The 16,564-nt window shown below is 39.2% G+C and overlaps 1 protein-coding gene across 2 annotated transcripts in view; it reads right to left on the bottom strand.

Annotated features, from left to right (window-relative positions):
- Positions 1-2,799: 2,799 nt before the first annotated feature.
- Positions 2,800-16,564, bottom strand: part of TAF1B (TATA-box binding protein associated factor, RNA polymerase I subunit B) — a 273,798-nt gene continuing 260,033 nt past the window's right edge. For both annotated transcript variants that reach the window (XM_075201449.1, XM_075201450.1), the window contains exon 15: positions 2,800-3,478. In XM_075201449.1, the coding sequence (XP_075057550.1) occupies positions 3,283-3,478 (196 nt within the window). In that variant the 3' untranslated portion in view covers positions 2,800-3,282. The remainder of the gene's footprint in view (positions 3,479-16,564) is intronic.

Here is a 16,564-nt window from a genome sequence, read left to right on the forward strand (position 1 = left end):
TATCTTCACCTTTATCTTTGCTAAAATGTCTTCAGTGTGCTTCATTGGCCTACACAGAAATAAAACCTGTATTCTGCTAGTTCCATGTGGAATGCTGGTATTGTATTAGCAGAGAGCATGTGGATACCTTCTCATCTTCTTAGCTTCAGAATTAGAAACATGGAAATCAGTGTATAATCAATAAACGAACAATTCACAAGGAACACTTTAAAAGGAAGTACAAGAAATATCTGCTACATTTGTGATGGTCCATACCTAATATACATTACAATCACCTTAGAATCATTTCAAATAACTTTGTTTAAAGATTTGAGGTTTTCTTTAAGATCTACATGAAATGCACTGCTTCGCGGGAGCTGTTATCCGCTTAAAACAGAAGGGACGTTCCATGTATCTATATTGACGTGGTATAAGTGTACAGCGCCAAACGGAACCTTATAATGAAACATGGCTTAATTTTCTTCTTCCCAGTTACTATTAATATTGCATAGGCCCCTATGTATGTGTAATTGTACTTTGGTTGAGTAATTAGGGCGAAAGTACTAAGGAGTATATTTACTAGCAACCAATCATATTCTAGCTGTCATTTTGCAGAATGTACTAAATAACTAACTAGAATCTGATTGGTTGCTAGAGGCAACATCTCCACTTTTTAAAACCCGCAGTTCAGTAAATATACCCCTAAAGGTCTATGAATCAAAATGAATTAAAAAAGATATTAAGCAGCAGCATAAATGCAGTATAATGACATCATGCCCTTATTTGTACATGAATGTGCCTATTGGGGGAAATGCATGGATTATCAACAAAAAAAAAGAGGTAGTGCAAGATATAGCATCTTCTGCCTAGAGACTGGGGATGTCTTGTATTGCACTTGCATACAAAAAAAAAAAGTGACGGGATTTAATTTTCCAGAATAAAATATTGCAGTATAATTCAAGAGGTGGCGAGAGGGCATTTATGGGGGCCTTCTCTGCCTAGCAGGGGGGTGGGGGGGTGACAGAGTCCTTTTCTTCCGACAATAGGACTTCAATTATACAGAATCTCAGAAGTGGTGAAAATCAGCCTATCATTTCTAGAGGATGTCTTTTCACCTTCCAAAGTGCGTATTATATGGGAGAGGAAAAAAGGTAGAAGAAAAAAATTATGAATAGGTGTTGTCCTAAAGAGATAGCAGGCTGGACCTTGCTGTGAAGTTCGTATTATCATCATCTGGACCTGCCATACTCAACAAGTAGGTGCAGAGAAATGCCAACCTCTATACATGACACAAGTTTAACAAATCTTATAAAATAAAAATACTTATATACTGGATTTGTCTCCTTCAACAAAATTGCTTTATTGCATTCATTTAACCCTGGCATTTCTAAGATTAAATCACTAGGGCATTTCCCATTTGGTCTGCAGTTTTTTTAAAAAAATCATGTTTTACAGAATGTATTTTTACTATTTGAAATTACTCCAACTTTGCACAATTTAAGACCAGTACTTCAGTCTCCTCATATAAGCCACAACCTAACCTCCGTTTAACTTTCAAAGCCCATTTCCACAAACTAAAGTGCAAAAAATAAAACTAATGTAAAAAAAACAACCATATTACAATTTGTAGGGGGGAATTCAATTAGCCAAGATTTTCCTCACAACTTCATGGTCGCGGGATTTTTACAAGAAATTTCTGCAGAGTTTTTCTCTCTCGCCCCTGTCACGATCTGCCTGCAGCTTGCTGCTTTGTATTGACAGCTCCTGCCTCCAGGACTATTAGACTTCATTATTTGTTTCTTTTTATGTGTTGCAGCAGTACCTCTATTCACCAGAGGTGCTGCTATGGTGCCTGCTTCTAGTCCCTTAGGAGTTAACCCTGCTGCACTAATTATCCCTGGCACCTGGGTGTTCCCTATGTGTACCTGTCTCTCCCAGCATTCATTGTGGTCACAGCCTGTTATTCATTGTTGTTACTGCCTCCTGCTGTGCTCCTGTGTTTATGCTGCTTGGGATCTCTACATACATTCTGCTTACCTGTATCATCTATGAACCTGGTATTTACCTCTGCATTTCCCTGCACTTGCTGTCTGGAATCTTTCCATACCTCCTGTTTACCTGCAACTGCCATATACCCGGTAATTACTGCAAAACTCATTATTACATCTTCTGTTCATACTGTTCAGCAAATAAACATTGAATGTTTTTCACCTTATCCGTGGCTCCTTAGCTGTATTCCTGCATTGATTCGTGACAGCCCCGTAGAGGTGTGAGGAATAATGAGCGGAGAATTTACGACAGTAACAGTAAAAGATGAGCAGCCTCGATGTTCTGAGGAACATCACGGCTAATTAACCACCACCCCCCCCCCTCCCCCTTTCGATTGGGATCTAATAAAAATTGTCCTTTTCAGATCTGGTGTCTATCCTCTAGGGCTAGTCAGGCACAGACTTAGAATTGCAGATACATTTTTTTCAATTTTGCCTTCTCTTCTCCTTTTGTTAGTGATTGTATAATGGACAGCAGAGAGCTCAGCCAATAATGAAATGAATAGTCACTGGTGCAGGGCACAACAAGCTTTTACCAAGGTACAAGGATTCTGGGACACTTCAGCCAGTTTGTGTTGGGACTGTAATATTTGATGTGTACTAATCCCTCTATTTCCTGACACTCTTCCCTTGCATGTTCAAGAATATTGATTATTTCTGCAAAACATCCACTTTCAGTGTGTAGACGACAGGTGCACAGTAATTCCAAGTATTGCAGGACCACATTAGGTGAAAAGAACATTTAAGGAATAATTTAAAGACAATCGCCACCTTTAGAGCTCTGTTGAACAGGCAGACCTAATATTTTTATTGCCCTCAGATACAAACAACTGATAAGCCCATATATGTGCACTGGATACAATTTTATCTACGATCCAACAGATTAAATGTGTTGAATCAGCAACTCTGCCTGGTCAGCAGAAATGTCTCAACGAGGAGAGCCCCTTTAACGCCGAATATGTTGACTTCTATTGTGTGTCATTACAATGATTTGAAAGTGACATCTTACAGGAACTGCTTATAATATTCTGTAAACCAGGCATCCTAATCCACCTGGTTGAATCGGGGATATTCAAAATTTGGCGTTGTTCCTAAAGAGTTTCTCCTATGATGCGTTTACAGATGACCATTGATTGACCATAGAAAAGAAATATAAAAAAAACAAAACAAAAACATGTTCGTTGTTTCAAGACGGTTTAAAATTATTGCTAACAATGTAGAAACAGATTTTCTTTTATTTAGTAATGGTCCTGTGTTACGTCTGTAATTTCCGAGCCTTTGTCTTGGGCTTCTTTGTCAAGAACTCTTGGAAGAGTCTCTGCTCCACCCAGCTCACCTCGTGATGGACAGCACACACCTCCACCCGCAGAACCAGGGCGAAGAGAGACAAGACAAAGTCATAACTTCTAGGGAATTTTGACTCTTCGTATAACTTCCAGTGTTTACAAAATCTGAAAAAATGAAGAAAAACATGTTGTGAGCAAACAATCTGCACTTCACGTGTACAAGCAGCGATCAGCTGGCTGACGAAGGGAATATGACATTCTAATGGGCCGTCACCAAATAGGATAGGGCCTAAGGAAAGGATTTCACCTACAGTAACATGCTTTATCAAGCCAGCAAATATCCATGAATGTACCATAGGCTGAGCAGAACGGACAGAGCCAGTTTAAGTGAATTTTGTTAAAGGTTACAGACTAAATTAAGTAGCCATAACTTGCTAAGGGCCAACAGTAAGATGGATAGAGTAGGTTGACCACTTGATACCCAGAGGATTTTCACCCCTTTATGACCAGACCATTTATTTGTACTTTTTGGTGTGTAAAGTGGAAACTCATTTTCTTCTTAGTCTACCAGTGAATTTTATATTGATTTTTGTTTCTCTCTGGGACAGACAAGACTGTTTAGTAGCAAATATCAGTTTTATTTTAGAAGCATTACCTAGGAAGGAACAGGCAAAAATAGGAGAAAAATGGTTTCCCAGAATTGTTCCCATATTTACTTTAATGTCAGTAATGGGGCCTGGAAATACAACCCACAATTTAATTGTCTACTTCATCTAAGTACAGAGCTATCCCATATATGTGCATTATTCAAGATATGTCTTCATTATAGAGCCAAAAAGCACTAACGTAAGTTTTACACAGATTTTCTGCTGATAGTGACACATCTGCGCTAAGATACTGAGATACAAAGCTCCCATGTGCAAATATCCTTAGTGTGGGAGTGAGAGGTGATACGGTCAACTATAGACCAGCATAAATGGGAGGGGGAGGGGGGGTATGTATATAATGAACATTAAACAAACATTCTTTGATCTACTAGCCAACTTGGAGAAGAGGGGAAAAGAAACAAACAATAATAATGGAACCTTGCGGTGTGTTGGTTTTTATTACCGGTTATATTGCACCAATCGTATTATCCAGCGCTGCACGCAGGATATGACCAAGAGCACCCTTGTGAGGTTGTGGGCATAGAAAAGGTACTCGCTCATCACATATTTCCCATTGATTCAATTTAATACACATTTTAAGCAGTGAAACATTGCAGATTGTTACAAAGCTGGAAGAATTTGTTCGCGTCCAAATAAATGACTAATCTTCTAGAGTTCCAAAAAGGATCTTCACACAATCTAAATCTGAGCCAATCTCTGTCAATCTAAGATGCGTAGAGAGATTTCAGAGCAGTTCTGTCTTCGCCGCTGCACCTTTCCCCATAATATGATGGCTGATAACAATCTCTTGGCAGAGGCTAAATCTCTTTCTTTGTTTAGTTTCCATGACTATACCGCCTACACATGCCAACTAGGGTATAATCCGGTCAATGCATTTTACCAGAGGATGGATGGGAAGACTGAGTATTAATGTACTTCCTTGTATGGGGTCCAGCTATTTCACATTTACACATATGGTACATAATGTATGATTAGTTAATGATATTCTAATTTGATTGAAAAATAGTGTAGGAAACTTCCTTTTCTATTAAAATTATTGTTCATACCAGTTTGTCTGTCATTTAATAAACAGGGACCAGATTATATGTAGATCTTCTTAAACATGCATACAGAAAAAACTCGGCAAAAGATTTCATTTTTGTAATTATTTCAATGAGCTCCTACATGAATGACTTGTTGATCTTGAGATACTGTAGAAGAGGAAGTATTTAATAACTGTATCATACTAATATTCAGAGAACAATCAACATTTTCTTGAACATGTGGCCCTAAAATCAGCTGCTTGTTTGTTCTTTAACACCTAGAAAGGCAGCAGAACACAGGGGTATGATACCTGTGCAAATAGTCACAGCCGCTTTAAGACATTAACGGGCCCAGGGCCAAGATCACATTACTGGGTCCCCATTCCGATTTGCCCCAAAAAATGAAGGGTAACTTTAAACTCTCAATATTCTATTGTACAGCTCCGCAGCATATGTTGGCACTTTATAAATAAATGGTAATAAAACCAAACATACAGTGTATTTGGCTTTAGCAAGATCAGCATGAGTGAAGAAGAAGAGAAAAAAAAAAAAAAAAAGCTCATCCCCCGTTACCCCCAGCACACGGAGCTGCCCCTTTGGAGGGCGATACCCAGCTGTGGAGATGTAACCGCACAGCCCAACCTGACTAGAGGGGCTCATGCTGGTCACACATGCTCTTAGATTACACAACAGCTGGCATTTGGCACAAAAACAAATGCAACGCCTTATAATGCGGTCTGACGGTGACTGGGTCATTACCAGATGCTGGTAAATGTGAGCTTACACCTGCAGGAACAGGTCCCTGTCATGCCGGGAGACATCCAGTCACTCCATAGGATATCATCCAATTTGCCCAATATATGGACTTTGCTCTGTCACTGACGCAGGATGGGTCTGTGTGAGAAGCAATGTGATGTAACACAGCACTATCAGAGACCTCAGCGCTCTGCTACTCACTGGATAGATGGGTCAATAACTGTACAGGAAGTGTCAATAAGGAGCTTATGCCATGTATATACTATAACACACAGACACAGCTGTAATATACACATATACAATTCCCTCCATACAAAATGTGTCATACAATATTTCATGACTTCATGACAATGACACCAACTATATTTCATACAGTGTATTGGGCTTGGTCGCACAATAACTACAATTAACCCTACATTTGCTGGTGACTTTTTGGGCGTTTCCTATGCATCTGGATGTGTGCATTTAATGTATACTTAACATGTATTGAAATCTACATGCTTCATTCAGAACTGGACACAAGTACATTTGTGGGGTGCACAAATACAGATTGTACTGCACCTGAATACCAAAATGAATCCATACATAGATTTGAGGGGATATGAGACTTGGGCACCTTACACCTGAAGTGTCTGAACGGAAGCAGGTAAGTGGAGCACAGGGCGGATGTGGACATGAAAGTGTAGCAGGTACCCTGGAGATGCACCAATGAGACCAACGCATGACCAGATACTCTTCTCAGAAGACGTATATGTTGTGGGGACCGGAGGACTGGGGTAAAGACACGGCATAGAGGGGCCACCAGCAGCACTAACTAGCCCCTTCTGATTGGCTGTTTGCCCACTGACTCCTCTAGCGATAGCGCTTCATTCATTAGCATCAAATTGCGGCAGTCTATTCCGATTTCTTATTTGTCATTTCCATTTGGAAAGAAGTAGAGAAGATTTCCATCAGATATATAATGTGGTAAACGACGGGTTTGGGGGCTTTTTTTTTTTTTCTAATTACATTTTTTAAGGAACCTTAAAAAACACACATTTATTAATGACACTGTCAACACATTTTTTACTTGACACTTCATTATAGTGTGTACGAAGAGGGTAAATTCAATATAGATATGGAAGGCAGTGTAAGTGACAAAGAAGCTGCACATAGGTCACGCACTATTAGAAAATATATTAATTAAATTGACAAATAGATTTTAGCAAAAGAGCAGTGATCAAACCGTTTCAAAGGTCAGAAGAGTGTTTGGGAGCCTGGTGAGAAAGGACAGATCTCTGAAACGCGCAGCTGGAGTCTATTTTAGACATCTGGGGGTAAATGTATCAAGCTGAGAGTTTTCTGGCGGGTTTGAAAAACCAATCAGATTCTAGCTATCATTTATTTAGTACATTCTACAAAACGACAGCTAGAATCTGATTGGTTGCTATAGGCAACATCTCCACTTTTCAAACCCGCCGGAAAACTCTCAGCGTGATACATTTACCCCCTGATCTCCTGCAAACGTTACACTGTTCTTCTGTCACCATCCAGATAAAGTACAATTTTAATTGTTAATGTATTTTTTAATAAACCACTTCATCTATGCGCCGTTTCCTTTATCACTTACAACTTTGTTACCTCTATGACCTGTATGGCAGTGAAACTGGAGTGAACCGACGGTTTAACTACTCCTGTGTGGATGGGCAGTGGCACATCTTTGGACTGTTGGGGGCCTATTCTATTAGTGTCTCCGAAACAGTCTCGAAAGCACTCTGCAGCAATGTAACGTTACGGATTTCTCTTCACCCGACACCCCCTCCCCATAGTGGTGTAAGTTGAAGGTCCTAAAGTTTAGGTACCTGCAAACGTGTGCAGCCACGATGTTCGGAGGAACATCGCAGGTAACTGAATATGCCCCTGATTGTCCTGACTGACATCTACTATTATAAGGGCAGTGCCTTTCAGTTATACTTTTTATTTTATTAAAAAATTTTTTTTATTATATTTTACAAATAGGGACATTTAAAACACACACTGTCATGCTGCATTTCTACACTACAGTTGAGCGCAAGTATACACACATTTGTATGTCTGACCTTAAAATATATAAAAATAAAATACTGCTGTGTTTTGGGTTAGACTTATCTTGAGATACGTGCAACTAAAAAAACAAACAAAAAAAACTACAGGTAGAGACCACAATTTGTCACCCCATTTTTGAAGCAAGTTCGGACAGAATATGTCAAACTCTAAATCAGTCATTATATGTATATATTTAGCCAAATGAATGTAGAATAATGTATTTATTCATGAATCATGTAGGTCTGTATTACTTTATATCCTCAGTAACAAGTTAAAATATATGAATTGGTGTGTTTGACATCATTACTATAGGCTGCTCACAGAGAGAGACGCAGGATACGGAAAATGACAACAAAAGGTGCTCTTTCCCTAATCAAACACATGTTAATAAGAACTAAATAAATATGCAAAAGAAAACCCCAAAAAACAAACAAACCATATTTTTCCCCATATTCATTACAGCACAAGATTTGCCTCAGGTCACTGGGAGAGGAACAAATATGATCCTACTTTTCCTAAGTTAATGTCTCACATAACTGTATTTCGTGCATATAATTACATAGCATCTCTCCTATGTCTGATCATCTACTTCTGTCTTCCACAGCCTGAGGTTGAACCAAGTGAGATGATTTGCATAACTGCGCATATTAATGAAATTCTGTATTGCTGGCAAGTTTAAACACTCAAACTGGGTTAAAATTTCTAGAGGGCAAATATCATTTTCATAGAGAAAAAACAAATTAATTTACATTTTTAACCCACTGTTGCCACCATCTGGAAAATAGGTTGGGAATAACATCTGTATCCTGATTTTCTTTGGGGGGTCAGTTATTAACCTGGCAGCGACAGTCAGTTGTCAACAGGATCAGAAAATATTCCAGTAAGTTGTAGCACCCAGCATAACGGCACTATTTAATAAGATACATACAGGTGAATAAATCCAAACAATTCAAGCATTTAATTTAAAACTTCATATCAGAGACACATATTGATATAGCAAAGTAATAAATGGGTGTTTTATACTGAATTCTACAGTTGTAAAACTGCTGATTTTCTGATGTGAGGCTGCTAGGCTGTATCCGCAGCGCGCAATGTAAGGACTGTGTCTGCAGCGCAAGGACTGTGTCCGCAGCGCGCAGAGTAAGGACTGTGTCCGCAGTGCGCAGAGTAAGGACTGTGTCCGCAGCGCGCAAAAAAGACCCCAACTCCATGATAACGGAACGGCTTTGCCCCATTTGTCTATTAAATGAAGTGACCTTTGCGCAGATAATTTATGTACAATGTTGTAACCTATATTGCTCAAAATATGCCAATTCATTTATTGCTCTTAGTCAATGTCTTGGCATAAAGGATGGACTTTCACACAAATACGGCAGCTTGCATTTGGCAACTTTGAATAGCTTAGTTTAATCAGAAATTAATTTAGAACATTCAAGGAAAGGAAAGTTGCTACAGTTTATCCTCCTATACAAAAGATCCACTTCTATTTTAAATCAAATAAAAGATGGTTATATATGAGGTGGGATGCTGACAAATGCACTACTAGAATTTATTTTATTCTACAATAAAACTGAACAAGCAGACCTCATAGCCTGCCTAGTGTTTAGTATGGAAAATGTTTACCATAAGGATCAGTGATCCCTAATAAAATACGTTAGTATTCCCCTCACAATGCTGGGGACAGAGTGCAGAATCTTTAGGGAATGGGTTTGTACCAAAGGCTGGGACTCAGGAGGTACACATGGCTACTTAGGTGGATACAGGGATCATTAAACCAGTACAAGCCCTTAGAATCTATTATGCCGGACCATCATTTTACACAACAGCTGTATTAGTATAAACAGGTCAAATCTTCAGTATTTGTAAACAAAACAAATAATTAACACCTCCTGTGAAAGGAGGACATTAACACATGACATGAAGCAAATATTGCTGCAAATCAATGGAGAAATAATGGTCAAAACCCCACTGGAGGAAATGCAAAATAGCAATTTTATCTTTTCCATCAGTCTATTCAGTCAAATCATCCTTATTCAAATCTGTATATAAAATTTCTTATTTTATCTTAAGGACTTAACAAGCTTAATACTACATTTTATTATCTTGCCAGACACAAGAAAATAATTGAACGAGCTGGTCTAAATTGGTTACACATTATTTTCATGATCCACTCAACTTTGCTGCCAAAAATTCTTCTCCCTCTTAATCTTTCATAGAGGTGCGATCGCTGGGGCAATCTCATTGTTAAACTACTACAATACCAGCTGAACCTGTCTTGCTTGCATAGACTGTCACAGGCATTAAGGACAGACTGCCAACATTCCTTGATGGAACGGATTGCATGGGAACTCGGCTTTGGAAGTAATCTTGGATCAAAAATGCTTTGGTCCTGGTGACAGGTTAATATTAAGTAGAGATGGACGGGCTCGGTTTCCTGAAAAAAGAATCCCACTCGAACTTCGGGGATCAGAGTACCCAGCCGAGTCGGCTTTTTCAGATTCGAAAAACGAGGCAAAACGTCATCGTGACATCGTCTGATCTTGCGAGTTTTGGAATCTATAAATACCGCCCTCCACGGCGATCTAGCGCCATTTGAGAGAAGGGGTAGCAGAGTGTAGAGCAGCTGGGCAGGCAAATAGATAGAATTGAAAGAGGAGAGTGGTAGAAGTGTTAAAAGAAAGTAATCAGTGACATTCAGGAGAGCTATATAGCTCCAGTGTTAAATCTCATTGCAGAAAAATACAAATACAATAGCTGCTGGCAGAGTTGGTGTAATTCTGCAGTCCAATTCTACTGTGTTATATAGGTAACACACAGAAAGGAGAGCTTCATTGGTTATTCTTATTGCAGAAATACAACTACTAGTCCTTGCAGGCTTTTCTTATGACTTTTCTTTTCTGCCACTGCTGTGTGCCAATGTGTCCTAGATGTGCTAGGAACTGCCGTGTGTTTGAGTCATTGCTCTGTCGCTAACCATCCAGCCAGGTCGCTGCAGTATTTGTCCTAAAGTGTATAAAAATAATATTGTGACCTGTGAGGTGGTCAAAACTGACTGCAAATTACTTGAAATTAGTGTTATTGAGGTTAATAATAATGTAGGATCAAAAAAAGAGCAAAATTATGTGATTTTAGCATATTTTAGCACTTTTTCTAAAAAAATACAAAACCAAAAACACACGAGGGGGGTTTTGCCAAAACCAAAACATGGAGCTAATCCAGATCCAAAACCACTTCACGGGGGTCAGTGAGCATCTCTAATATTAAGATATATTTTTCATTTTTCAAATAATATCTTTAGAAGATTTTGAGGTCATTTTAGTCAGCAAAATATGCAAAAAGCATTAATTACTGTTACAAGGCAGTTTTCCAGCTTGTTTTCTGCAAACTTGTACATCTAAAATGCATACTTGCCAACTTTGGAGATCACCCCTTGCATCATTAGGCCACGCCCCTGCTATACAATACAAATTATGGCCTATTATAGCAGGGGGCTGGGCCAGGATAACATTAGCCACGCCCCCACCCCTTTCCCAACGAAGCAGGCAGGATTCGTGAGGTTGCCCTGCTCTCCTGGGAGTCGGGGAGAGCTCCAAAAAAAATTCGGGAGTCTCCTGGACATTCCGGGAACGTAGGCAACTATGATAAAATGCCCAATCTACACCTGCACATGTGTTTATGCAAACATGTTTTGCAAAGCAACTATGTTTTTAGTACAGATGTATTGCTTAACAATTTATCTTACTTACTAAACAATCCGCTGTATTGTCTCTTCTAAAGCTCCCATTAGTATCACTTTCTAATAAAAGGTTTTTTTGTAGTAGCTGTCTTTACAGATTAGGCAAATGGCACTTTACTAAAAAATAAAAAAGAACCTTTAATAACAATAAGAGAAAGCAATTAACGCGTTCTGTTTCCAGGAAAGAACACACATATACACACACATTCTTGGGGATAGTAATCTGTACAAATAGTTATTGATGTTATTTTAGCCAGTTGCACAACATGTTAGACTAGCTAAACAGTTCCTAAAATACTCTACCATTCTAGTCTTCATACATACAATAATACATCTATGTACTATGAAAGTTTTAGTTAGGCCATAAATAAATCCAGATATCTTTAGGCATGAGCGAACACATAATCCAATGCACGATGCCACGAGAACACACAGAGACCTACATTTGGGAATGAGTTTTTGATATGAATTTCCAGCAACAGATGTGTGATATAGATCAAATTATCTCCTTAACACTGTTAATCCCTTTATATTTTAGGTACCAGAAAGCTATTGTAGTTCACATTTGGAAAACTACAAATCAACTATACCCAGGGAGACTGCCACAATGAAAAAGATCAAATTATAATAGAGTCAAGAGCAAACTAAACATCATAGCTATGACATGTGTACACTTTCATTATTAACCTTTAGTTATATAGAGCCTACATATTACACAGTGATTTACTAAGCATATTTAATCATTCCCCCCAGTCCCTGGCTTAGTTAATCTTCCAGAATGTATTTGGAGTGTGGAAGGAAACCAAGAGCACCCGGAGGAAACCCACGCAAACATGGGAAGAACATACAAACTCCACACAGATAGGGCCCCTAGTTGGAACCGATCCAATGGACCCATTGTCGTTTGACAGCAATGCTAACTGCTGTGCCACCATATGAATGTAACATGAAGGAACGGTCCCAATGTTGTACAGAGTTCTAAACGGCTAGGAAAAGAAGAAAAAAAAAAAAAAAAGATTTGCAGCTTTGAGATTTGTAATAATATACAAGTGCATTGGTACACTTATACACGTTATTGCCAAATCTTAAATGAAAATAACGACAGTCTCATGAAAACCACTAAATCCACATTGTGCCTCTTATTACCATACACAGAATCTACATATTTTTTTATATCATCCGTCTTTATTACATGGTCCTTGTTATATTTTCATATGTGCAGTCTATATTTTTGTATTCTAACCTGCAATGTCTAGGTATGGCAAATTACATTAGGTTTTCCAGGAACCAACTACCATGGAGAGTTTCTGACATGACGCTAGATCTGACCGCTGAAGAGCAGGCTGTGATTAGCACAGTCATGATAAAGAAGTATAAAGTGGTTTTCAACAGCAAAGCATTTTTCGTGCAAACTTTTCTTATTCATTATCCACATATAAGTGATAACTGACGATTTGAGTGTATAAATCTTTTCTTTGAGTCAAATAATAAATACAAAAAACTATTGATGAAATTAATTATAAATTTTAATTACAATAGGCTCTTTCTCTAAATAAATATATACATACATATACAAACACCGATCAGCCACAACATTAAAACCACTGACAAGTGAAGTGAATAACATTGATTATCTCGTTACAATGGCACCTTGCAAGGGGTGGGATAGGATAGGCAGCAAGGGAACAGTCCGTTCGTTGAAGTTGATTTATTATAAGCAGGAAAAATGGGCAAATGTAAGGATTTGAGCAACTTTCACGAGGGCCAAATTGTGATCGCTAGATGACTGGGTCAGACCATCTCCAAAACATCAGGTCGAGTGGGGTGTTCCTGGTATGCAGTAATTAGTACCTACCAAAAGTAGTCCAAGGACGGACAATCGGTAAATCAGCGACAATGATGCTCCTGGGGAGCAAAGGCTGATTGCATTGTAGTTTGCTGCGTATGGAGCTGCATAGCCGTAAACACCTCTCAGAGTGCCCATGTTGACCCCTGTCCACCGTCAAAAATGCCTACAATGTGCATGTGAGCCAGAACTGGACCATGGAGCAATGGAAGAAGGTGGCCTGGACTGATGAAGCACTTTTTTTTTTACATTATGCAGATGGCCGGGTGCATGTGCATCATTTACCTGCGGAAGAGATGGCACCAGGATACACTACAGGAAGAAGGCAAGCCGGCGGAGGCAGTATGATGCTCTGGGCAATGTTCTGCCGAAAAACCTTAGGTCCTGGCATTCATGTGGATGTTACTTTGACATGTACCATCTACCTAAACATTGTCACAGACCAAGTACACCCTTCATGGCAGCAGTATTCCCTGATGGCAGTGGCCTCTTTCAGCAGGATAATGCACCCTGCAACACTGCAAAGATTGTTCAAGAATGGTTTGAGGAACATGATAAACAGTTCAAGGTGTTGACTTGGCCTCCAAATTCTTCAGATCTCAATCCGATTGAGCTTCTGTGGGATATGCTGGAAAAACAAAATCAGAGCCATGGAGGCTCCACCTCGCAACTTACAGGTCTTAAAGGATCTGCTGCCAACATCTTGGTGCCAGATCAGAGGTCTTGTGAAATCCAAGCCTCAACAGCTCAGAGCCGTTTTAGCGACACCAGGGTGACCTACACAATATTAGACAGGCGGTTTTATTGTTGTGGCTGAACGGTGTATATATATTTCATGTTTAAAAATATGGCAATAAAAAAAGATAAATGAACACAATAAAAAAGATTCTCTAACACTTTCATGAACTGGATCCTACATCTCTTCAGCTCAGGTTTAGTAAATATTTCCACGTTAAGGCTAAGATCTCTAACACAGGTAGATAAATGAAGACACAATGAAGCTGCCAGCGTTGGGCGTGCACCAAACACAAGACACGATTCTTGCAGGCATTAGCTTTCACCAAGTGCTGGAAGGTTCCTGCTCACGCAGAAGAATTCACCTACACAACAAAGCTGCTGTAACAGAACACTATGTTTACATATCTCCAAACACCAGTGTCACGGTAGATGTGTAATGACACACAAAAGAAAAAAAAAGCAGCACAAGGGGAAAGAAAAAGCATGCAACTATTACCAGGCTAGTTTGCAGAATTAGAGAACAAACCCGGGAATTGGTTGGTAGGTTACGTCTACATACACAAGCGCATGACCAGTAACTACATGTAACAGGCTGGCAGTTACCAGTTAATGGACAGGGCAGGATTACATCAGTATCCTGTGCTCACAAACAAAGATAGATTTGATCTCTTCGGTTTGTATTCTGTATGAATTCTGTCCAGTTATTAACTTGGAGGGACAATGCCAATCTCGGGCAATAGATCACTGGAATGTTATTAAAACCTGAGGAGGGTGGGGGAGAGGGTGTTCTAAACGGCTCTAGGGAGAGCAAACATGATGTCAAAATCTTGGCAGAGGTGGGGAACTCTTTTGAAAACTCAAGTATCAATATTGTTAAAAAAATAAAAAAAAGTCAGACTGGTATAGAAGTTATTTACCTGCCAACAAGTAGGTGCATCCGATTAGGGAAGCAGCACTTACTGCACTCATTCATCAAAAGAGGGGACACATGTACGAAGAGGAGATTAAGTAGCTACGGTAAGAGCAACTTCTAGTAAGCCAGATCATTAGAATATAAACAGCAGTACAGAGAGTTTCAGCTCAGCCAACTCTTTCATGTTAGGCATAGGGAAAAAACCTAGGGCTTACTGTATTGAACTTCGATTTCGTCATATCGTAGATTTTCACGGATTCTGGTGGCCAAATTAACAAAAGGCAATTTTATAAAAGGCAAACCCCACCAGGTTTTAAATATGGCCATCAAAATTGGCAAAAATCAACAATTAGACAAAACCTTTGTTGTAAACACACACACACACACACACACAATAACTAAATATATATATATATATACACACACACACACATATATACATATACACAAGTTAACCCGTGCATGATACTCATGCATTCTAGTCAAATCAAGCTACTTAAGGTGTTAAAAAGGTTCTTGTCATGCATTTGGGCCATAGCCCAGGCCTCCTCAGCGTTACTTCCCAACGTAAGCGCCCTTTTTTAACGTGGTTTTGTCCACATGTCACCACCTCATCATTCTTCTCCATCACCTCATCCTTCAATTTTCATCGCCACATCTATCCAGATGTCTATCCACAGGGATCTCTCTCAGCGGTCCTGAGTATCACACTCCTCTCACTCTGTCACCCCCGGCAACCACCAACCACTCCCCACTGTCACCCCCGGCAACCACCAACCACTCCCAACTGTCACTTTTCCTTCAAGAAATATATATATATTTATTTTAAATCTTTATAAACACTTTTAACAATTAACAAATTAAATTAACAAATTAAAAACATCTTAGTATACCAAATTTCAGCCCTTTCTGAAATTTTTTTTCCACACACACTAAGAATTTAGTAGGTCAGTGTATAACTCCGCCCAGCAGGTGGCGCTGCAGCTTGGTTTTATTTTTTCCACACACACACAGACAGACTAACACACGCCACTAAGCATTTATAATATATAATATAATATATATATATATATATATACTCTGCACTCTCCAAACACATAAATAATGCTGTACCAAAGACTGTTCTATATTAAAGACAGGGAATGTTCGTTCCACATATTGCAATATATGTTAAGCTGACCAACTCACGCCAAAGTCTTCCCATTCTGGTCAGTCCTAACATGATCAAATGCTATGCTATTTTATCTGGGCTTAAGGCTTACCTGCACACAGCTTTTAAAGGCAAGTCTTTCCCAACTCTTGCACCCCATTCTTTACATTAATTAATTCCAACTTGTGTCAGGTGAGTCCCAGGTCTCCCATGGCTGCTAGTGCTTGGGAAAATGAGGCCAGAACGGGCCGTATTATAGGGAGAAAAAAAAAATAACTTGTTAGTTTAATGTGTGTGTGTGAAAATAAACCCTGGGCCCCTTCTGTATCTGTGCTGTCCCGGCTGTAGGCATTGCAGT

The sequence above is a fragment of the Mixophyes fleayi genome, chromosome 3 (assembly GCF_038048845.1).
Source record: "Mixophyes fleayi isolate aMixFle1 chromosome 3, aMixFle1.hap1, whole genome shotgun sequence".
In the NCBI taxonomy this organism is placed as follows: Eukaryota; Metazoa; Chordata; class Amphibia; order Anura; family Limnodynastidae; genus Mixophyes; species Mixophyes fleayi.